Consider the following 23,925-nt stretch of genomic DNA (forward strand, 5'->3'; position numbering starts at 1 on the left):
TGATTGTAAGGCAACATAGACATTGGATGGAATTTCTTCTTCAAAGAATGTTGAGTAGGCCTTAGGTTTAAATATTCCATGTTTACTTCTAGTTACCATAGGATGATTATTCACATCTCGTGTTGACTCCTAGTTGATTGATATCTAAAGCATCACTAGGACTAGGTAGATTAAGTGCAACCGTGCTAGGTGTAGAAGGAACTGCAGAAGGAGCAGTAGAGGTAACATGACCAGTGTCATCAACTTTATTTGTTGGACTGACAGCCACTCTTGTTGAATCTTTATTTTGTTGACAATGAACAGACTGAATAGGTGTACCCAACTTAGGGTCCGGTTGGTTGAGAGAAAACATTTTACGAAAAATATTTTCCTCGATTTTATATGTTTCGTCAACGTAAAACTCATCTCTTTCCACCGTAAAATGACTTATAGTTTAGAAAAGGGTAAATCATTTTCCCTTCACACAGTGCTTTATTTTCCCTTCCCTCTTTCCACACCGAAAATTCTAGCAATCTAGTAGCTTTCTTCTCATCGGCGAGAAGAACCTTAGATATCTCTCTTTTCATATTCTCCATTTTCATCTTCTTTATAATCTCAAAAAGCTTTAGAAGAGATTTTGGTGTCTGAATTGAAACTTTACTGATTCCATGGACTTTATTTTAGGGGAAATTCTTTCGTGCGGCAGGTTTCATACTATTAAAAAAAACGTTATTGGTTTTGTTATTATTTAAATAATAAAATCGGTAAAAAATAACCTAAAATATTATTATATCTATTGATTTTATTATCGATATAGATAAACACAATTAAAAAAAATCTGATAAAAAATAATATTTTAGATAATACTTTACTAAAAGTATTATTATTTAAAATAATAACAAAACCGATATATTTTTTAACCGAATATTAAGCACAGTAGAACTTCCCTTTTCTTAGGCAGTGGTTGCTCTTTTATTAATTTTTTATTTCCTTTTTCCTTCTAAATTATCACCTTGGCCGAGGCTTTGATCATTGAACTGAAATCGAACGCGAACGCTCTCTATTTCTCCAGATCCGGTCCCTTCTCTGGTTTTAGCAACCTCCAATCCAATCAGTTCACCAATTGAATTTATTTCATTTAGTGTGTTACGCGATCCACTGGATCAAAGATGCCGGTGGCTGCTTCTGTAATCTACTGAAATGAATCTTCGCGGTGATGTCCTCATCAATCGTCTCTACCGTGACGATGTCGGGTAATTCTTTCTTTTCTCCTTTTCAGTTCTAGCTACTATTAAATTATTAGAATTAGATACGCTTAATATGGCCGTGAATGCATCAAGGTTTCTCCGAATAGCTAGGTTTATATTTTTCCATGAGATGACGAAGTTGTGTTGCATTTATTATTATTATTTTGTAAGTGTTTTGATTCGTATAATTTTTCATTTAAGGGAAATCTGGTGGATGCCTTCCGAATGCACATTATGCAGACAAAAGAACTCGGAACTTGTCCCGTGCGACAGATTGGAGGGTGCTCTTTCTTTTATATGAGAATTAGCAATGTATACATTGTAATTGTTGTCAGCAGTAATACTAATGTAGCTTGTGCTTTCAAGTTCGTTGTTGAGGTAGAGGAAGATTTCTTGTTCTTTATGTTTAATATGAAAAGATTAGCCTCGTATTCCACTAGAAAAATGTGCAATCCTTATCATCTGTCACAATTGATACTTACATTTTTTTCCTCCATTTTTGCAAGCTGTTGCTTTGTTTAAATCATATTTCGGTGATGCTTTTGATGAAGATGCTAATCGCAATATTTCGTTCTGATTTATGAATTGTTGGATGGTATGTATTCAATGACAGATGAATGGGTATCCTTCAGCATGCATTGTCTTGCTTGGCTTCTAGTATGTTTAGACGCTGTTTCTTTTGGTTTGAATTATAATATTCTATTGCAGTGCTTTATTGTGCATTTGCTGGTTAGCTATGATTCTTGACTTTTGGTCTTATGGATTGCAATAGTAAGATTGGCTGACTTTGTTTTTACTAGTTGTAGCTGCTGAAAGATTGAAGATTGCTTGTAGACTTGATTGATAAAAAAAAACTGAAAATTAAATAATTAATATAGGCATTTGTTTTGTAGAAAGGGCTCAAGGAAAGAGAAAACCATTTAATGATAAGTTCATTTGAGTTACTAAATGTTTGATTCATTGATTTCCATTGCAGAGATCATGGACTTTGGCTACCCACAATATCTTTCTTCTGAAATTTTAAAGCTTTATCCAAGGTAAGTTATATTTTGTGAGTTATGGATTATTGTATTTGAGGATTGATGCACGAAGGCGATGCTTATATGGCATATGTAGATTTAGTTTGTGCTTTTATTTTTAAGTAAAGTTACATTATAACTAATCATTTCCATTTGCCGTGTGGAATAAATCATTAGCCTTCAGATAAGCCTGTTGCAAATGCAACTTTACAAGTCACAGGTGATGTTGGCTGGCGAAGAGAGGGACTTGTTTATAAAAAGAATGAGGTGGTCTTGCTTCGGAGTTCTGCCAGATTCCTTTCTATATTGAGTGGGGCTGTTCAGTGGTATTAACATTTGTTTGTTTCAGGTGTTTTTGGACATTGTGGAAAGTGTAAACCTACTGATGTATTGAAAAGATTGCTACTGGTTGCCAATAATCAGTAGTTTTCACTCTACTTATGCTTCATCTCTAGATTGACTAAAGCAATTGCTCAATGTTATATTTGTGTGGTATTTTAGGATAAGAAAATTCCCTGGGTAAACAGAACCAACCTTGAGGGCAGAAGTGGAGTTAATTTTGACGATGGCAGAGAAGAAATCTTGGACTAGGCCACCACTTCAGATGGAATTTCAGGTACCAAAATAGATTAATATTTTACTTCTTGACATTAGATACGTTTTAGTTCATGTATTATTTGTAATCCATGTCATTGGTGACGACTTTCTTTGTCAATGGAGAAAGAAGGATTTGGTGACGACTTTCTTTATGAGGTGTTCGATTTTCTAGCCAAGAATGAGCTGGTGGCCAAAGCTTTCTTGGCTAAAAAAATAGAGGAAAATTTGACTTCAAAAGTTTATCCAAGGTTAAGATGTGAACTTTAATGTGGTGTAATATTATTTATGACTTGGACAATATTTTAGCTCTAATATGTTGTACTAATTATAGACTTCAACAATATTGTTAGTTTGATGTGTTGTAGACTTTGTATTATTACAGTTGGATATTATTGTTGTTTTAATGTGATAAATTCTTTAATTATATATTTTGACACTATTATTATTATAACAATGTTATATACTATTGTTGTTTTAATGTGGTGTATTATTAATTAAACCTATATAATATTTATAAACTTTTATAATATATTTTTAATCAATTATTAATATTATATAAAATAAACCTACATAATTTTAATTATACGAATGAATAAATCATAAAGATTTTAAACCTAAAATAGTGTATTTATAACACAATCAACATAAATTATAAATATTATTTAAAAATGTAGTTTGACGTACTTATAAAATTACAGATTTTTATAAAATATATTTATATAAAAAATAAAATGAACCTTTAAAACTAAGATAAAAAAAACATATCGAATATGTATGTTTATTTATTAAAAACAGATTTTGAAAATTGTTTTTAGAAAAATTAACCAAACAATATAAATTATTTTATAATGTAGTATCCAAACATTCGAAAATATTTTCTAGAAATGTCATTTATTTTCCAGATTTCATTTTACATAAACTATTTTCAATGAAGCAAATGGATCCTTAGTCGAATGATTCAACACGCCTTGACAAACACCAACCTTAATCGATGTTTTAAAATAAATAAATACTCTACTAGAAAAACCTAAAAAACTTGATGCATTTAAAATTAATCAAGTTTGAAGGGAAAACGAAATATTCACTTATTTAAACTTATCGAGACAATTCGCCTAATTTTATTACGGAGTTAGTCTCAACATTTTTTAATAATTGAATATCCCTTATCTTTTCTAATCATATATAATTTGGATAAATTGGCTTCTTTGGTCGAATCAAATTATTTTAATACCAAGTTCTTGGGAGAAATTATTATATTCTTTTTATTTCAGTCGAAAAGAGAAATATTCGTTTCAAAGTATTTTAGGGTTTATTTCTCTTCGATTAGAAATATTAGAATTTTTTCCATTTCTCCTTAGAATTTCTCGTTAAATAAAATTATATGATTGAATTTGGAATAATAGGATCGTAACTTAATTTGTATTCGAATTCTTAGCTTTCTACTATTAAAGATAATTTATAATCGATGTGGTACCAACTTTTGGACGTTGTGAGGGTGCTTATCATTCCCCACATGTAATCTATCCCTGAACCCTTTTTTATTACAAAAAGAATGAATCTCTGGTTACACGTAGACTAATTTATCTTTTAAAATGATGTTTTCTTAAAAACTCTTTTAAAAGAAAATTTTTAGGTATTCGACTTACCTAACTCAAAAGGTCGATGGCGACTCTAAAACATTTCAAAACCTTTTCAAAGAAAACCCCCAAGTCGTACAAAGGTTTTCCCCGCCCGGACGAAAAACCATGTCGACAGCTTAGTGACTCCATTGGGGACTTAGTGGATCAAGCCCTAAATCGATTATATATTGTCTCTATAGTTGGAAATTGAGAATTTGATTTTATTTAATTCACGATTCTTTTTATTCTTTTTAATTTTTTTTATTTTACATCCTTGTATATTAATGTTTGCATTTGATTAATTTTTAGATATTGAAATTTTCGATTCGTTTTAGCTCGATTTTAGTGTGGTTGTGTGTCAAAGGTTTGAGAATTTATCCTCACACATGACACTTGCATTGCATAACATAAGCTCTATACTCGAGCTCTTTCACCTTTAAGTGAGAGTGAAAGCGACGTTTTTGTGAGAATTTATTCTCTGTGTCAGACCTAGCAAGTAGCTTTCGAGGTTCATATGCCCTATGTCTTCGCGAGGATTTATTCTCCGTGTCAGGCATAGGGAAATGTGCCCTCTTGAATTGAACTCAATCCGCATAAGCCTATAATGGGTGAGGATTGAGGGTCTGACTCGCCTAAGGGGGCATCGACAAGGACAATTTGAGTACATTTACTCTTAGAACCAAAACTCTGCATATAGTAAACTGTAGAAACCCACCCAATCTAAGACCATGCCGAAACTCTGTCCATAGGTACCCAAATAAGTGTACATAAATGAGAAATAAACTCTAACCTTCACCTTTTTATTTATTCGATAGATTATTTTTGAATAAATTCATGTGAACTAGAAATTATGCGATTAGGGTTTTAATTTCTTCTATGTGTTTTATTCACTGTATTTTATGGTTCATTTACCAGTTGAATTTAATATTGTTCCTATTTCACTAACATACATTTCTTCTTTTTGATTATTATTTTTGCTAACATCTTTTCTTTATCCCGTTGCTTTATTTGTTCATAAACATGTTAATACCTGAGTTATTTATCAAAATTAGAAGGCTTTTAAAACGACAACGCCACACGAAGGGGTAAATATTTTATCTGCTTTGACATGTTGGGACGTAGTGAGGTCTTTAAAAGTTGTTCTAGGATAATTACCTTGGGATTAATACATGTTTCATACATATCATGTCATATAAAGTATTAATTCCCTAGTTAATAGTCACATTAGAAGGCTTTCAATACGACAATGTCACTTGAAGAGGTAGAATAAAAATACAAAAACGCATCAATGGTCCATAAGGGTTCTCCAAGAAACAGCTGAAGAGGCACATCAAGCTGGAATACATGAAGCTCAAATGATGCAGTAAAACAAGCTTTTCAATGGTGCTACGACGATGTTGATACAACTAGCCGAAAAGAAATAATATGTTTGAAGTCATCAAGCAACAATGATAGCCAACACGAGACAGTGGATGATGTCAGTCACATATGGTTGCTCAACAAATGCATTTCTGGAAAAGAAGTCAAAGAGTTGGAATTTTCCATCAAGCCGGGAAATAGAAGAATGATGTTTCCTTGCACATTCGATGAAAATGTATGGAATCAAGCAATATGACGCTATTTGTAGTTTCCGTCTGCCTCGGTGTATTGAGACATTGTGTGTTCTTTGGAAGTTGTTTTATGACAATTAATTTGGGATCAATTCTTTTGTTGCATTTACATTTTGCATTCCTATTTTTGCATCTTTGCATTTGCATGTGCATCTTCGCATCTTTGCATTAGCATCTATATATAGTACATTGCATGATATACATTGCATCTCAATGTGCATTAATTACGGATCCTTAGAGTAACCTGTGAAATATTTTGAGGTAAATTGAAGTCACCCCTTCATACTTAGAAAAGAATTTAGAGCTATGAATGTGATATTATCGCCGTCTGAAGTTCGAGGCACATCATTGAGATCTTTGGGGAACCGAAGAGCAAGGTCCATAATTTGTTTGACCAGGGGTATTGACCTTTAACGTTTCATGAGACATTTTGGTGCCGATCAGAAAAAAATTCATCCATTCATAGTGAAACCATATTGCACTGGCATTATCTTGTTTGAACGTGCTTTTGTTCTTTCTTTGTATACTTAATCAATTTTTTATTGAACTTATGTCGTTTTCCAATGTTATGAGCAATAAATCAAGTTTTAATCTTGTAGTTCTTTGAATATCAAATGGATTAAAGGTTCTTTGACTACTTCATTAATTATAGATATTTGACAAGTGGCAATATTAGACCTTCCATACCCCATCCAAATCCGAAATAACCATTGATGGGTTCCTTACCCAAAATAACACACATTTACTCCCAAAAGACCGAACTTTGACATCATGCACTTATCCTCCTCGAGGCCCCAAAATCTGTACTTTTACCTTCCCAGCCATAAATAATCTTTCCATAATATTACCTTTTTTCAGAAGTACGACTTTAAAGTCATTCATTTCTCTTCCTATACACTGAACCAACATTCATTTCCCAACCTCAATAAATCATGGGGGCATAATGAGAACCTTTCTTGCAAGAAAGGCAAGATGGAGTGGTGCGCATCGCGTTTTTGATAATATGAATAATTGGGGCATACTAGGAGCGAATGGAAGAAGAATAAATAAAGAAAATCATTGAAATAATTCTATCATGCATTAATTACATTGTTTTCATGTAAATAAGGTTAATCCTGAATACTCGTCCCCTTGGGATACCTCTTTTACAAAGACTTTCATGTATGAGATGATGAATGGCTTTGTTTCATTTAGCCTTTCAAATATATATATATATATATATATATATATATCCCTTGTTATCATCTTTTGAGCCTATAATATTGTTTCTTCTGATTTAACCCTAACCAAGGATCACCTTCCACACTGGAGGGCAAAGGTAAAAGACATCTGTCGCATGAGTGAAGATCATCAATCCATATTTCGCTACAGAAGAAAGTCATGATGAAATAAAGTGAGAAATAACAAGATACTGCGAGGTAGACCAAATACGAAGCACTCAAAGATCAAATTGAGTTGACAACACAGAGAGAAGAAAAAAGATATATCATAAAAAATAAAAGAAATAGAGAAAAAAAAGAAAAAGCATAAAAGAAAAGAAAGAATAAAAGAAGAAAAAAGAGCTAAAAAAGAGAGAAAAGAAAGAAAGAAGGAAAAGAAAGAAAAATGAGAAAGAAAAAAAAAGACAAAAAGAAAAAGAAAGAAAATACTTCAAGACGATTGACTCAGTAATCCTCAAACCACAAGGTTGATCGAGCACTAGTTTGAAGATCCAGATTCAATAAGAAGATCAAGAATGCGATGGCATAGCGAGATGGAGATGAACTCTCAAGTGAAAATCCAAAAATGGGTAATCTAGAGGGATCTAAGAAAATAAAGAAAATGAAACTGTTGTAAGCAGATTCAAATAAAGCAGACACAATTTAAAACATCAGAACGAATTGATCCTTGGTTTGATAACCCTTAAACACTTGTTTGAGCCTATTTATCCATTTCTTTCATACCCTTGAACCCTAGCCTACGTTACGTGCCTAAAAAGTCCCTTCTAGTCATACATGGATTTTTAAGTAGAGAAATTATCTTCAAATTTCATTCCGCCTCTCAGGGTTAATTTTATTTACAAAATTAATTTTCTAAAATCTTTAATGCATGATAGGGAAAAATGATAAAAGGAGGGTTCAAGACATAAAATTGTAGATTACGTCTTGAAACTAAAGGAGAATTCGAGTTGAAAACCTGAAAAGACGGCTCAAATATGAAGATTGTCAACTACTGCACAAAAGACGATCTTATACATCTTTTGATGAAGAACTACACAACCCAAAGATGCTCACGAGGGCTTGGAACCAATGGACATTTCCAAAATAAGCATAACATCTACTGCATCAGATCGATAAACACCATAATCAAGGACGCAAGATGCAATAGAAATACATTACTTCCCCAAATTAATCTGAAACGCTCTACCTTCCCAAGTCAGCCTAAGCATTATATCAACATTAATCTTTACACTTGTCAAATGTATATAATTTTTGAAGGATTAAAATAGTATTTGATTTTTTTGATATTCAATGAACTCTTGTGTTACAATTTGTTTTTATTGTGAGCCTGAAGAAAATGACAGCATTTTTGAAATTTATTCTACATTTTTTTCACATTTCTAAAATAAAAGAAAGGAGAAAATATTTTCAAATAAGACAATCTCAAGTGAAAAAGGTCATTGAAACTGGTGAGGCTCATTCTGCCTCAATCAGAGAAAAGAACAAACGATGCTAGAGTACTGAAGACATTTCATATAATTCGAAAGATCATAAAGACTGGAGGATAGAACTTCTAACACTTCTTTGTGACGTTGTCGGTAATTCATCAAGAAGCATATGTAGGGCTATAAATGAGACGAGACAGATCGCGAGCTACTCGAGATCGACTCGGTCAAGGCTCGATAAATACTCGGATCGAATGGACTCGACTCGAACTCGATCTCGACTCGAATTCTTAACGAGCCGAAACGAGCTACTTGATACTCGACTCGAAAAGCTCGTGAGTAACTCGAAAATATAATATATTAAGATTTTATTTTTAAAAAAATAAATTATTAATAATATTAACATTTATGTGTTGCTTGTTTTAAAAAAATACAATAAGGCTTTCATGTATTTAAGGTTCAGGTTCGAGTTTGAATTTGAGGATTCAATCTTGTTAAGTTTAAGATTTTTTTTTCATTTCGAGCCTTTTCGAGCTGCTCACAAGCTTCAGTTCAGGATTTCGAGTTCGAGTCGAGCTTAAAAATTTTAAGCTCGCGAGTTTTCGAGTCGTCGAGCTTCATTTCAGAGTTTTCGAGTCGAGTCGAGCTCAGCAATACTCGAGCTCGACTCGGCTCGTTTACACCCCTAAGCATATGATTGGCTTAGTTAAAAAGGGGCACATATCTCAGTTCATAGAAAATATTCAGGACATTTCTGCTAGAAGCATTGACCACTTCTTAAATTTCCATTTGATTGTGGCATCATCCATAAAGTTATTCGATAACATTTCTATTTTGTGATACCAGAGTGAGACCATTCGAGATTAAGATCTTAGCATGAAGAGAGCCATAAGTACCCACATTGGGGCATTACCAAAACCAGATCTCGCTGAGATAACAAGATTTAAATCAAACAAACATGGTGAATGAGCCTCACCATTTGGGAGTGCCAAGGGAAAAATGAGGACAAGAAGAGTTTACCTCAAAACTTTCCTGATAGAACCAATGAATTAGAGCCAGAAAGAGGCATCAAGACCAAATATAGAAGATAGAAAAGACATGATTCCACAAGATGATCAGATTAACTTTCGGAAGATGCAAGCTTAAGCTGATAAGTTGCCATTAAGGCATAATCCATTCAAAGATGATCAAGTGAAGGAAGATTGAGTTCTCTACTTTGATCCAGAAGAAGAATTGATGATCAACATTTTTGTATTCAAGAACCTCATACATTACATATAGATACATATCTATTGCATTCACATTTCATGCATCAAGGCATATTTTACAGATTTTCTAGGAAAATAAAAGAAGGAAAAGAAAAAATAGAATTCAAGCCTCAAATTGAGGGAATTACATTAAGAGCGACATAACCTCAAGAATTGAGGAACTCAATACACAGAACAATCATCATTTTTGAAGTGGGGCATGTTACTCGATTAACGTTTTTTTTAGAAACTAAGTCCATTTTTAGAAGTTTCTTGATTATTTTTAAATGAGTTTTCAAAGAAACTAAATATGATTTTCAGAAGTTACTCGATTAACATGAGTTTTTAAAGAAACTAAGTCTGATTTTTAGAAGTTTCTTGACGATTTTTAAATGAGCTTTTAAAGAAATTAACTCTGATTTTCAGAAATTTCTTGACAAAATAAATTTTAAAGAAGCTAAGCTTGATTTTCAAGAGTTTCTGGATGTTTTCAAATGAATTTGAAAGAAGCTAAGCCTAATTTTTCAGGGGTTTCTTGATGTTTTCAAATGAATTTTATAGAAGCTAACCCTAATTTTTAGGGGTTTCTTGATGATAAATGTAAACTAAAATGTTAAGAAACTAAGCTTGATTTTCAAGTGTTTCTTGATGAGTAAGTCCTTCGGGCCATCAATAAGTCTTTCGAGCGCGATGCTTAAATCATTCGAGTCATCTGTAAGTCTTTCGAGCAAGATGATAAGTCCTTCGGACCATCCATAAGACTTTCGGACATGATGCTTTCAACATTTCCTTTACTTCATTCACGACATTTTGAATCAGCGACGCCTTACTTGAGGGATCTTCGTCTCACTTGAGACAGTTTTACTAGAAACAAAATTTTATCTCACTCGAGATTGTTTTTCTTAAAACAAGCTTTGTCTCGCTTGAGAAAAATTTTTACTCAAAACAAGAAATTTTATCTCACTCGGGATTGTTTTCTTAAAACAAATTTCATCTCGCTTGAGAAAGTTTCCCTTGAAATATAAATTTTGAAAGTGTTTCACTTGAAACAAGAAATTTTATCTCACTCGAGATTGTTTTTCTTAAAACAAACTTCTACTCGCTTGAGACAATTTCACTCGAAATAAAAATTTATCTCACTTGAGATTGTTTTTCTTAAAACAAACTTCATCTCGTTTGAGACAGTTTTCACTCGAAACAAAAATTTATCTCACTTGAGATTGTTTTTCTTAAAAAAAACTTCGTTTCGCTTGAGATAATTCTTACTCGAAACAAATTTTATCTCACCTGAGATAGTTTCTCTTCAAACAAATTTCTTTTGATTCATTTATTTCCCTCACAAATATTGAATATTTGACAAGAAGTAAAAAAAAAGAAAAAAGGATAGCAAAGATTTTGGTTCATAATTCCATGTTGAAGAAAAAGATTTCAGCAAAAAATTAGTCCACTTTTCAATCTTTGAAAATGTGGATCTCAGTAATGATTCGATGACCTTTGGGCCAATACCTTTGGGTACTTTAAACACAATTATTACTGATATATGATAATCTTTTGCAGGTTTAAAACTTTTCAAAGAGAAGATAAACCGATCAACATTTCAAATGGAGAGTTCATAATGAGAAGAACTCATCCGATAGAGGGAGAATAAGTTCATAATGAGAAGAGCTTGTTCGACCTATCACTCGATTCACGGTATTTCAAATCAGTGACGCCTCGCTTGAGGAATTAACATTTCAAATGGAGAGTTCATAATGAGAAGAACTCATCCAATGAAGGAGAAGAAGTTCATAATGAGAAGAGCTTGTTCGACCTATCACTCGATTAATCGCATTTGGATTTGAATTAGCAACACCTCACTCAAGGGATCAACATTTCCAATGGAGAGTTCATTATGAGAAGAACTCATCCGACAAAGGGAGAAGTTCATAACGAGAAGATCTTGTTCGACCTATCACTCGATTCACTGTATTTCAAATTAGTGACACCTCGCTTGAGGGATCAACGTTTCCGATGGAGAGTTCATAATGAGAAGAACTCATCCGATGAGGGAGAAGAAGTTCATAATAAGAAGAACTTGTTCAACCTTAGCTCAATTCATCATATATGGAGTTGAATCAGAAACTCCTCGCTTGAGCGATCAACATTTCCAGTGGAGAGTTCATTATGAGAAAAACTCACCCGATGAGGGAGAAGAAGTTCATAATGAGAAGAACTTGTTCAACCTTAACTCGAATTCATCACATATGGTGTTGAATCAGTAACACCTCACTAGAGAGACCACCATTTCCTTTGCTCGATTAACAATACTTCAAATCATCAATGCCCCACCAGAGGGGATGACAATTCCTGTGCTCGATTCACAATACTTTGAATCAGCCACGCCTCACATGGGGGACCAACATTTCCAGTAGAGAATTCATAAAGAAGAGTTTACTCAACCTCAATTGTTGCCTTTAAAAATGAGTGAAGAGTTCATAATGAGAAGAACCTAGAGTTCGAAGTTCACTGATGGGCCGAACAGATAAAAGTTGGTGCTTTAGGTTATATTCTTGTTTCACAGTAATGAGCAAAGAGGGGCAGTCATAAACACCAATTTTTTATCTAATAAAATAAAGAAGTCATCAAAACCATACCTGCTGCATTAGCCCCATACCCTACCACCAAACAGCAGCCCCATCCCGTGCCCATGCCTCCACACCAGCAGCAAGGTCGGTCTCTCCTACAGAGCATGACACCACCGAACGCGATGAAATGTACCAAATCTTTTCTTTTCTATTTGACATTTTCTGTAAGGGGTATATAACCTGAGAGATAAACTAATGTAAAGGAATTTTACTGGGGAATCAAAAGCACAGAAAAAAAATTCTAAGAAAGAGGTATTCTATTTTTTTTTTCTTCGATTGATTTTGCTGGATTCTTGGAATGTGATTAGAAATAAGATTTTAGTTTCGTTCTTGATTTTTTTCGTTAGTTTTATGCTAGTTCGACAATAAAAATAAAATAAAATAGAGATATATGGGTAGACTACCTTGCTGCCTTGAGTGTTCGTGGGAGTAGTAGTGTCGTCGGGAAGAGGTAATAAAGGGAGTATTGATTGGAGGTCGAAGGACCACCGGGTATGGTGGTCCGAGGTTGGTTTCTCGGTAGAGGATAGGGGATGGCTAGGAAGTAAGAGGGTTTGTCTTTGTGTTTTCCCCCACGCCTTGGGCTCTCAGTCGGAGTAGAATGGCCACCCATGAAGGGTGGTAGAGGCAGTGAGCTTCGATTCTTTGGGGATCGACCACCGTGGGTATTGAGTAAAGAAGAAAAGGAGAGGGAGAGCTAGGGCTTAGAAGACATTGGGTAGAATGGGTTTGAAAATGGGATGAGAGTTCTTATTTTTAGATTTTGGTCAAATCGCAGTACATGTCCTTCCAGTTTTAGCATGTTTTACACTTTGGTCACTATCAGGGTAAAATTATCTTTAAACTCATTGTATTTTATATTCTTTTACACTCTGTTTATGTACTTTGTTATTTGTTTCGAATATGCATATTCATTTTATTAATTTTCGATTTGGTCATTATTTTTTCTATTTTATTTGTTATAATTTAGTTGCTATTTTTGTTTGATTATATTTTGGTCACTGTTTAATTATAATTTGGTTACTGTTTTTATTTTATTTTAATTTTTTCCTTTATTTTTTGATACTTTAAATTTAGTCCTTTAATTATTGCACTCTAGTTTTTGCTTATTTTATTTTAGTCCCATGAATATATATATATATATATATATGCATGTTCCATGTTTTTATCATATTGAATGCTTTATTTTGCTATCTAGCATTGTGGTCCTTATGTTTATGATGTTATTTTATTAAAGCACTTATATTTGTGTGATACTTATTTGTGGGCCTTTTCTTTTTATTGTGTTTATATTTTTTCCATTAAAGTCCAAACATTTATCATCTGCATGATTAATTAAATTTATCAAAATATTTTTTCACATTGTCTAATATATTTAAGCTCTGAAATATGTTTATCCATGCCTACTTTAGTTATATTCATAGTAGATAGATTGCAATATTAAATTTAATTTGCTAATTCTTAATTTTCCTCCTTTTCCATGTCAATTTGTTCGTGCATATAGATATAAACATTTCGAATATATATATATGAAAACCTCATATGCATAACTCAATCGATTACATAATTGGATTAAGGGTAGTATTTATTTATTTTAAAATATTAAGAATGGACGGTCTTAAAGTAACTAGATGTCATTTTTCGATGTTTTAAAATAAATAAATACCCCACTAGAAAAACCTAAAAAAATTGATGCATTTAAAATTAATCAAGTTTGAAGGGAAAAGGAAATATTTTCTTATTTAAACTTATCGAGACAATTCACCTAATTTTATTAGGGAGCTAGTCTCGATATTTTTAAATAATTGAATATCCCTTATCTTTTCTAATTATATATAATTTGGATAAATTGGCTTCTTTGGTCGAATCAAATTATTTTAATACCAAGTTATTGGGAGAAATTATTATATTCTTTTTATTTCATTCGGAAATAGAAATATTCGTCATAAAGTATTTTAGGGATTATTTTCTCTTCGATTAGAAATATTAGAATATTTTTCATTTCTCCTTAGAATTTCTCGTTAAATAAAATTGTATGATTGAATTTGGAATAATAGGATCTTAACTTAAATTTGTATTCGAATTCTTAGATGTCTACTATTAAAGACAATTTATAATCGATGTGGTACCAATTTTTGGGCGTTGTGAGGGTGCTTATCCTTCCCCACACGTAATCGATCCCCGAACCCCTTTTTTATTACAAAAAGAATAAATATATGGTTACACGTAGACTGATTTATCTTTTAAAATTATGTTTTCTTAAAAACTCTTTTAAAAGAAAATTTTTAGGTATTCGACTTACCTAACTCAAAAGGTCGATGGCGACTCCAAAACGTTTCAAAACCTTTTTCAAGAAAACCCCCCAATCGTACAAAATTTTCCCCCGCCCGAACGAAAAACGGTGTTGACAGCCTTAAATAAGGAAAACACAAACTACCAATACTTTCAAGGATCGATAATCATGTTCTTTGCCAAACATCTTCTGAAATGAAGAAACCCCATCTAGCACCGTAGTTGGAAGCCGATTAATAACTTGAACAACTGTTGTTACTGCATAGGACCAATATTTAAGGGGAAAAGATGATTGAGCAGGAGAACTAGAGCCAATTTGACCACATGTTGGTGTTTCCTCTCAACGACATCGTTCTGTTCCAAGGTGTGTGGACATGTTAACTGATACACAATACCCGCTTTAGCCAAAATTGAGATCCAATTCCTGAACTCACCACCTTAATCACTTTGTAAAACTTTAATAGGTAGTCCAAGTTAAGTATTTACCAGTTGCTGAAACAGATGAAAGCTGTGATAGTTTGCTTGTCTTTAAGTAAATATATCCAAGTGTGTAGCGTAAAACCATCAACAAATCAATGTGCACAAGCTCAAAAGAACTGGAAAATAAAGTAGTAGATTGAACAAAGGGTAACTTGTGACTTTTTCCCATATGGAAAGCTACACAATTCTTATTTATATTAGCTGAAATCTTTACATCAAGAGTTTGTGCACGCCTAGCTAAAGTGTCTTGGGCTGGGTGACCAATACGCTTGTGCCAAAACTCTTTCTCAACAACACAACGGACTAGATGCAGGAAGATTAACCTCGGCTGACCTCTTCTGACAAGTCCCCATATCTAACACAAACTAATATAAACCAACATACTCTTCTCCCCATAGCAATTTAACCTTTGTAACCTCATCCCGAACACAAAATCGATTCACATGGAATTCAAATAACACATTATTATCCCTATCAAGCTTAGAGACAGATAAAAGATTTTTTATTATATGAGGAACAAACAAAAGATCATTGAGAAGTAAAACTTTAGATGCAGAAGACATAACCAAGGTTCTAACTTTATTAACATTAAGCGAAACTCCATTACCAATGGTAAGTTTACCTAGACCATGAAAGTCGTTTGGGTGATCAAGGTTCTCTGTATATGGAGTAACATGGTGTATTGCCCTGGAGTCAACTATCCACCTGTCTAAAACAACTACATTGGCCTGAGCACTCCCTCTAAAACTAGAGTGCTTAGTACATCATTCACACTCCATATTAGTAGAACTAATAGTTGCAAGATGAGAACTACCAGATTTCTCTTTATAGGTTTCACGATTATTGAACTTGACACACGTGAAATCCTCATCGTAACGATGTCATCAACGATCAACCAAGTGGCCAAGCTTCCCACAAAGCTGGCACTGCACCCTTGGATGACCAAGACCTCTGCCACCATTCCGTCCACCAGAACCAATGGATGAGTGAGACGATATGTGCGATGAACCAGAACTCCGTCCCGAATGACCTTGAGCAAGTTTAGCACTCATAGGCAATGTATCAAATTGAGAATCAAAGCTTGCCAATTGTGTTTAAGCATTTATCAGTATTGTATAAATGCTATCTAAAGATTGAGTGTCTTGTAACACCGTTATAACTACCATGAAAGGCTGATATTCTGGGTAAACCTTTCAGGATACTAGCAACATGTTGTACATGAGAAATCAAACTCCCATATGATGTAAGAACATCACAAATTTCTTTTACTCGAGTAAAATAAATTCTCATTGAGTCACTGTCTTTCTAAAGCGACTGCAACATGTAGTTTAAACTTACAAGTTACAACTACAGTTGTGGACCTATTAGAGAAGAACTAAAGAACCGTGCTCCATACCTCCATTGCAGACTCAACCCTTACAAACTGAGGAAGAAGATGAGTACTGATAGTTGATAACAACCATGATGCAAGTGCACTATTTTGCGCCACAAAATCTTCGTAAGCCTTATTTGGACTTACTACCCCATCGGCATTTACTACTGTCTCTGGTGGTGATTGAAGAACACCGGTTAATAGTTTCTCAATCCGATGACTATGCACAGTGAGTAATATTTTATGTTTCCACAAAAGAAAGTTCATCTCATCAAGAACAATATTAACCTTCTTGTTTATGAAGTTTTTTCCATTTTTGGATGTAACCTCTATTGAGAAAAACAAACGAAGCAAAAAAGAAAATAGAAAGAACCTCCACTTAGCCGAGCAATGAAAGTAAGAAAGGAAGCCCACGACCATCAGCGAAAGATACCATGATGAAAACTAAAGGTATTTAAGAAAATAAATTGACTTTTCTGTCTTTAGGTTGCAACAGTAACATGCTTATATAACATGCACATATGCACAAACTCCAAGACTGACAACTCAAACTGCTTACAACAGACTAACCATAATTGGTTACCGTTTTCCCTCACTCAACTACATGACACATGCAAATACATGAACTATGCAAGTTCTACCTTTAATAGGTTCGAGCTTGTTTTCTACTTTAAAATTCTTCTCCAACACCTTCACTTGATGATGGACAGATCGACATTAAAACACTCAAAGATTATTGTGTTCTCAAAACTTACCCAAAAAATATTTTCAGAAAGTTAGAAAAATTATAGAGGGACCATTAAGAAGAAGAAGAAGAAGAAGAAGAAGAAGAAGAAGAAGAAGAAGAAGAAGAAGAAGATTCAAACTTACCCAAAAAAAACATTTTCAGAAAGTTGGAGAAATTATAGAGGGTCCATGAAGAAAAGATTATTGTGTTCTCAAAACTTACCCAAAAAATATTTTCAGAAAGTTAGAAAAATTATAGAGGGACCATTAAGAAGAAGAAGAAGAAGAAGAAGAAGAAGAAGAAGAAGAAGAAGAAGAAGAAGAAGAAGAAGAAGAAGAAGATTCAAACTTACCCAAAAAAAACATTTTCAGAAAGTTGGAGAAATTATAGAGGGTCCATGAAGAAGAAGAAGGAGAAACGTGGGATGAGTTGCAGGTCTAGTAAGAAGAAGAAACATGTGGGTTGGGTTTTTGATTTTTTTGATTTTTTAATTTCTAACTCACACTTCCATTAATGGGTTAACGTTAGAGACAAAACACACTTAATTAAAAAATTGGTGATCAAAATCAATTATTGACATAGTTTACCCTAAACTTTAGTCTAATTGAAAAATATTTTTGTACTTAAAATATTTTTTTCTTTATCTTTATATATATTAAAACAATCAAATAAATATTTAATAATCTTAATCAACTCAAATAAAGTGTTAACATTTTAAAATGGTTGAGTAAGAATATAATGCTTTCTTAATCTACTCAAACAAAAATAAAATATTTTTAATCTATTCATATAATAATAAAAAATTATTAAAAGATTAAAATGTTATAATCTTTAATAATTTATAAAAACTTTTTTAAATATAAAATATTTAACTAATGTTTTGGGATAAATTTAACTAAATTTCAAAAAAAATTATTAATTGATGATAAATACAAAGTAGTATATATTGACCCTTGTTTCAAACACACCTTTAAAAAACAACGATGGTCCTTTGGTTCGTGCAAGTTTCAAAATTTATTTACGTAAACAACAACGACGTTAATAGATTGTTTTTAGCGTACGTTGACCCAATAAGTTCAACCAAAGCCGAACAACACTGTTTCTGCTTTGCAATTAGCAACTCCTCTATTGCGCAATCCCCATACAAAGGCCATTTGATTTCATTCACTTAATCGTCTTCAAACCCAAATCTCAAATCCACATTCGTTTCGTTTCAATGGCTTTTCTCATATTGATTTTACTGATTTTCACTCTCCATTCATTTATGCCAACGCCCATTTTTTCAAACCCTTCACTAAACATAAAAGACTTGGATAGAATTCGACTCGATTTCCTTGAATTTGCCAGGAAACCAGAGATTATGGATTGGATGGTTGGTATTAGAAGAAAAATACACGAGCATCCTAAACTCGGTTATGAAGAGTTTAAGACTAGTAAGCTTATAAGATCTGAGCTTGATCTGATGGGGATTCCTTACAAATACCCAGTTGCTGTTACTGGTGTTATTGGCTATATTGGCACTCCTTTTGTCGCACTTAGAGCATATATGGATTCTTTTCCCATGGAGGTAGTCTGTTTTAATATTGTGGATTATAGTCAGTCACATCATTTTCATCATGTAGCATAGTTTGCTGTGTTTATGAGCTTGTAAATTGTAATTGAGATAAATATACTATTACGCTTTCTTTTATTGAACGAACAAAGATTAAATATTAAGTTAGATTAGCAATTAACTATTTAAAGCTGGTTTTATATGCGATTGATATGAAAGGGAGTTATTGGGTTTTGATGTTACAAGAACTGGTAAAGTGGGAACATAAGAGCAAGGTTCCTGGAAAGATGCATGCTTGTGGACATGATTCTCATGTTGCTATGCTTCTTGGTGCTGCAAAGATGCTTCAAGAACATCAAAATGATTTGCAGGTTCCTTGCGATTTTTCTCAATGTTAATTGATGTGGCCTCTCTAAATTATTAACTTCTTTAATATATATTAAGGGTTCTTTTTCACTAACTTGTAGCATAAATTGATTCCACGGCTTCTATGTTTCTCTAGGTTGTTTTACGCTAGAATGTTGGTGTAAGCATAATCTGAAACCTTTTCTTTGCAAAAAATGAGTAATTCGTGCATTAGAAATACTTTGTTTTATAGGAGTTGGTATCGATAATGATGCATTCTTAATCAAACTCCAGTTGCATATGATTAGCTACATCTGCTTTTTGAGCTAAATTTAAAAGTGTTGTTTAATAGAGAACGATGGTTCTTATTTTTCAACCGGCTGAAGAAGCAGGTGGGGGTGCCAAAAAAATGTTGGATGCTGGAGCTTTAGATAACGTTGATGCCATATTTGTACTCCATATATCTCCTAGATACCCAACTGGTGTTGTGGCGTCCCGGCCCGGCCCGCTTTTAGCTGCAACCTGTTTATTCGAGGCTGTAATAAATGGAACGGGGGGACATGCTGCTCTTCCTCAGCATACAGCAGACCCATTTTAGCAGCTTACAATGTGATTGTTAGTTAGCAACATCTAATTTCACGTGCAGCTGATCCCTTGGATTCTTTGGTATGCTCAGCTCGTTTGGTTATGCGCTCCAACAGTCAGTGTTAGCTTTAGTTCCCATTGTACGTGTTCCATTTTCTCCCTGCTAATTGGAAAAGTGTTGAAAATGTCACCTTGGAAAGCTATGTTGAATCTTTCACCAAACTCCACTGAAATGTGTTATCTCCCCCATCCTCGTTTTCTCAAGGTAACATCACCTACAAATTGTATTGGACACAAACATATTTATTTGAACATGGTCAATATATATAATCTCTTGGAAAATTTAGTGTAATGCAATTTATGGTTTGGTGTGATTGAACTTCCTTTGCTTTTTTTCATTTCTTTTCTACCACATAGAAAATACATTCACTTGTATGTTATGCTGTAGATATTATGTCAGTTTCTAGGACTGATATTAATGGATTTCACTTATGTTCATGATCATTGCAGATTTCATTTCTGTTATTGCTTAAATGTCGTTTTTTCTATTTCTTACGGTTTTAAATGTATTCTACTAAAGATGCCTTGTGTAAATTTGAGATACTTTCTCCTTGAAATGAAAATACATTTCTATTTAACTTGCTTAAAAAATATGATCTTTTTGCAGGTGGTTAGTGTTGCAAAATTCCAAGGCGGTGGAGTATTTAACGTCATTCCAGATTCTGTTACAATAGGTGGCACTTTTAGGGCATTTTCGAAAGAAAGCTTTGTTCAACTCAAACATAGGATTGAGGAGGTACTATTCTTGTTTCCTACATCCAATCTGCCTAACTTTGTTTCTTGATGACAAGAACTGCTTGTTGGAAGCTTAAGATGATTCTACTCCTTTTCCATTTATCTTTTCCCCTTTTGCATTTGTCTTTTGGAGGAGTTCTCCATTTGCTCCGTCTTGGATGTTCACTTACAATGCAAAGTTACAGGTTATTACGAAGCAAACAAGTGTACAGAGATGCACCGCGAAAGTGACATTCGATGAAAAGTATACTTACCCTGTGGTGTTCAACGACAAAGAGTTGCATGAACATTTCAGACAGGTTGCAGGGGAAATGGTGGGTGTTCAGAATGTTGCAGAAGCAAGAGTTTTAATGGGAGCAGAGGACTTTGCATTCTATTCAGAGGCAATTCCAGGACTTTTCTTCTTTCTTGGAATAAAGGATGAAACTCAGGGACCATTTCATTCGGGGCATTCACCCCACTATAGAGTTAATGAAGACGTATTTCCATATGGCGCAGCTCTACATGCATCATTGGCGATAACTTACCTCGTGGAAAATACACCCAAGCGTATTCCATCACCAGAAGGAAGTTCTCATGATGAACTCTGAGCAGATAAACTTCTATGATGTCAAGTACGTTTGTAGTTGTCTCACCCTTTCTGTGAGTTTATATGGTATTGAGCTTTATCATTTGAGAATGCTGTCATCAGACTCTTGTTTGAACCTTTTATGGATAAATGAAGCTAGGAAAATGCCAACTTTTATGGCATCTTTCTCAACGGGGAATGCTTTTTCATTTTTCTGGTAAATTTTGTTAAGTAGTTTGCATGATTATATGAACATATCGAATGTTCTTGGGAGCAGATAGAAGTAAGCAGGTTGATGGTGACTCTATTACAAGCATGCTACTACTCATGTCTCTTTTGAGTTCTTTTGTCCCTATTTCCAACATGAATTTTGTTGTTGAATCAATAATAAGACTAAAGTTTGGCCATCAATTTTTGATTAAATTGCTCTCACTGTTTTGTTCGTAGCACAAACCGTAGTTTTTCCATTTAGCTCATCCAAATCGGTCTCATTTCTTCATATATAGATGAAGATTGTTCTAGCATCATCTATCTATTGATTAAAATGAGGATTGAATAACATGATATCATTGCAGAGCCACAAAATAATCAATTCAAAGACAACCTATAAATATACTTGAACCCTTCCAGAGGAACAAAACTGGCAACACCATAACTACGAATGTTTAAACCTTTAATGATCATGGAAAGAAAAATAGAGATGCGTGAGGTCATATTAGTTTTAACATTCTCTGATAGTAGCTAAAAGTAAAAGTTCATTCCAATCCTTGAAACCAGTAGCTCAAAATAGCTATCATAAAATCATTATCAAAAGAAAACAAAGACTTAAATTCCATCAAAAGCTTTTCGCCTTCTTCACCTACATAGCTCGCTTACTTCTCAGATGAGTTAGGTCCCCTCTGTTTGCCAAATCCAACCACTGTAAAAACCACAATATAAAAGAAATTACTTTACATTCATATTCTTTATAACCATTTGGTCTCAGAGATTATCCAAGTAGATAATCAATAACCTAAAGAAGAAAAAGGAAATCCAGAAGGTAGAGAAAAGTAATCACCTGCTGTAATGAAGCGGCGGTTGTATTGCATCCTCTTGTAAGCACGGCCACAAGGCTTCTTCTTCTTATCTTGTTTTGCCACCTTGGGAGTTTGACCTCTCACCTTACCGGCACGAGCTAGAGATCCGTGAACCTTGCCTGAATTAATCAACAGGATTCGAAATGATCGAACATCCAACAGAACGGCGAAAACAACCTAAGAGAACGAAGAGAAGCTAATTGAGGATTTACCCATGGTGTATATGTAACACCCTTAGCCCGTTTCGTAATACGAGTTAAAATATCACATCAACTCGACTGATATTTGTTTAACTTAAATGCTTAAAATTTTGTTTCATTTAAAGGTAGGATTTAGAATCTGACACTCGAAGGAAAAAAAGTAACGAGCTCTGAAATTCCTAATAGCGATACTGAGGTTCTGGCTTCTCCCGGTGCTATTCAGGCGGACTCTGAGGACACAAAAAAAGTTAGATTCAAACCGATGGTGGATGATCCCATACAAGATACAGAAATGGAACTGAATGAGGCGATGGTGCCGGAACGTTCGTACGCAGCAATCTTAACGGGTAAAGAAATCGCAATGAGTATAAATAACGAGCAGGTAATTGACTTGAGTGAGGACATTGAATTCGCTGATGAAGATATCATCACTTGTAGCCGATACGGATTACCATCCATTCAATTCTCGGATAGAGCTTATAAACTTATGGAACAAAGTATGGCAAACACGGTGATTCTTAAGCTTCTCGGCAGAAACATTGGTCTGAATATTCTAAACAACAAAACTTATGCTTTATGGAAGCCTAGTCGTCCATTTACTCTCATGGATCTTGAAAATGGTTACTTCCTCGCTCGTTTCCAATGTAACGAAGATTACGCCAAGGTTTTGGCTGAAGGACCTTGGATTATCTATGGGCAATATTTAACAGTTCAACCATGGAGCATGGATTTTCAAACTTCTCAACCTTATCCAACATCAGTTATTGCTTGGATTAGGTTTCCGGGATTACCAGAGTACTTATACAACAGGAAAATTCTTAGCAGTATAGGTAGTCTCATCGGTAAAGTTGCTAAACTTGATTTTCATAAGGACACTAGCAACAGGAGGAGGTTCACTAGGATAGCCGTGTACGTTGATCTAACGCAGCCTTTGGTCTCTAAAGTGGTTGTGGGAAATAAGATTCAAGTAATGGAATATGAGAATTTCCCCCTCATTTGTTTTTCATGTGGTCGGTTTGGACAGATGAAGGAAACCTGTACGCACAACAATCAACAAAACGTAACTCCGGATCAGAACCAACAAACCGAGCTACGTACGCATCTCCCATAACACAATCTGCGGAGGTGGTGGCAGAACCCGAACCTGCTGTTTTAAATCAGTCAGAATATTCCAATATTGCACCGTATGGATCATGGATGATGGTGGAACGGCGGCGCAGGAAGCAGGCCAGCGGTGGAGCGAAAAAGATGGATTCAAACAAGGAGGCTAAAAGCTTGGGATCACGTTTTGAGGTCCTAAATGATTCTTTCCAAAGAAATGGGAATATGCCTAATAAACAAGAGAAT

General features: G+C 34.1%; 1 protein-coding gene and 1 pseudogene across 1 annotated transcript; one reads left to right on the plus strand and one right to left on the minus strand.

Moving 5' to 3' along the window:
- The first annotated feature begins 245 nt into the window (after positions 1 to 245).
- On the plus strand, positions 246 to 21,358 carry LOC120207341 (annotated as a pseudogene).
- Positions 21,359 to 22,047: 689 nt separating this feature from the next.
- Positions 22,048 to 22,857, minus strand: LOC120207328 (40S ribosomal protein S30-like). Its single transcript, XM_039206807.1, has 3 exons — positions 22,819 to 22,857; positions 22,360 to 22,555; positions 22,048 to 22,221 (listed from the first exon to the last, which is right to left on the minus strand). Exons 1-3 carry the CDS (start codon positions 22,855 to 22,857, stop codon positions 22,175 to 22,177), a joined length of 282 nt encoding a protein of 93 aa, XP_039062738.1. The 3' UTR covers positions 22,048 to 22,174.
- Positions 22,858 to 23,925: the final 1,068 nt, after the last annotated feature.

This window comes from Hibiscus syriacus, unplaced genomic scaffold, assembly GCF_006381635.1.
Source record: "Hibiscus syriacus cultivar Baekdansim isolate YM2019G1 unplaced genomic scaffold, ASM638163v2 tig00014445_pilon, whole genome shotgun sequence".
In the NCBI taxonomy this organism is placed as follows: Eukaryota; Viridiplantae; Streptophyta; class Magnoliopsida; order Malvales; family Malvaceae; genus Hibiscus; species Hibiscus syriacus.

What these genes read in the sequence shown, in the direction of transcription:
- LOC120207328 (XM_039206807.1), bottom strand. Translation starts at nt 22,857, where the DNA reads ATGGGATCATCCACCATCGGTTTGAATCTAACTTTTTTT. An exon ending in GTTTGAATCTAACTTTTTTT is followed by an intron (nt 22,556 to 22,818) that starts GTGTCCTCAGAG and finishes TCGTTCTCTTAG; the next exon opens with GTTGTTTTCGCCGTTCTGTT. An exon ending in CCGCCGCTTCATTACAGCAG is followed by an intron (nt 22,222 to 22,359) that starts GTGATTACTTTT and finishes TGGTTTTTACAG; the next exon opens with TGGTTGGATTTGGCAAACAG.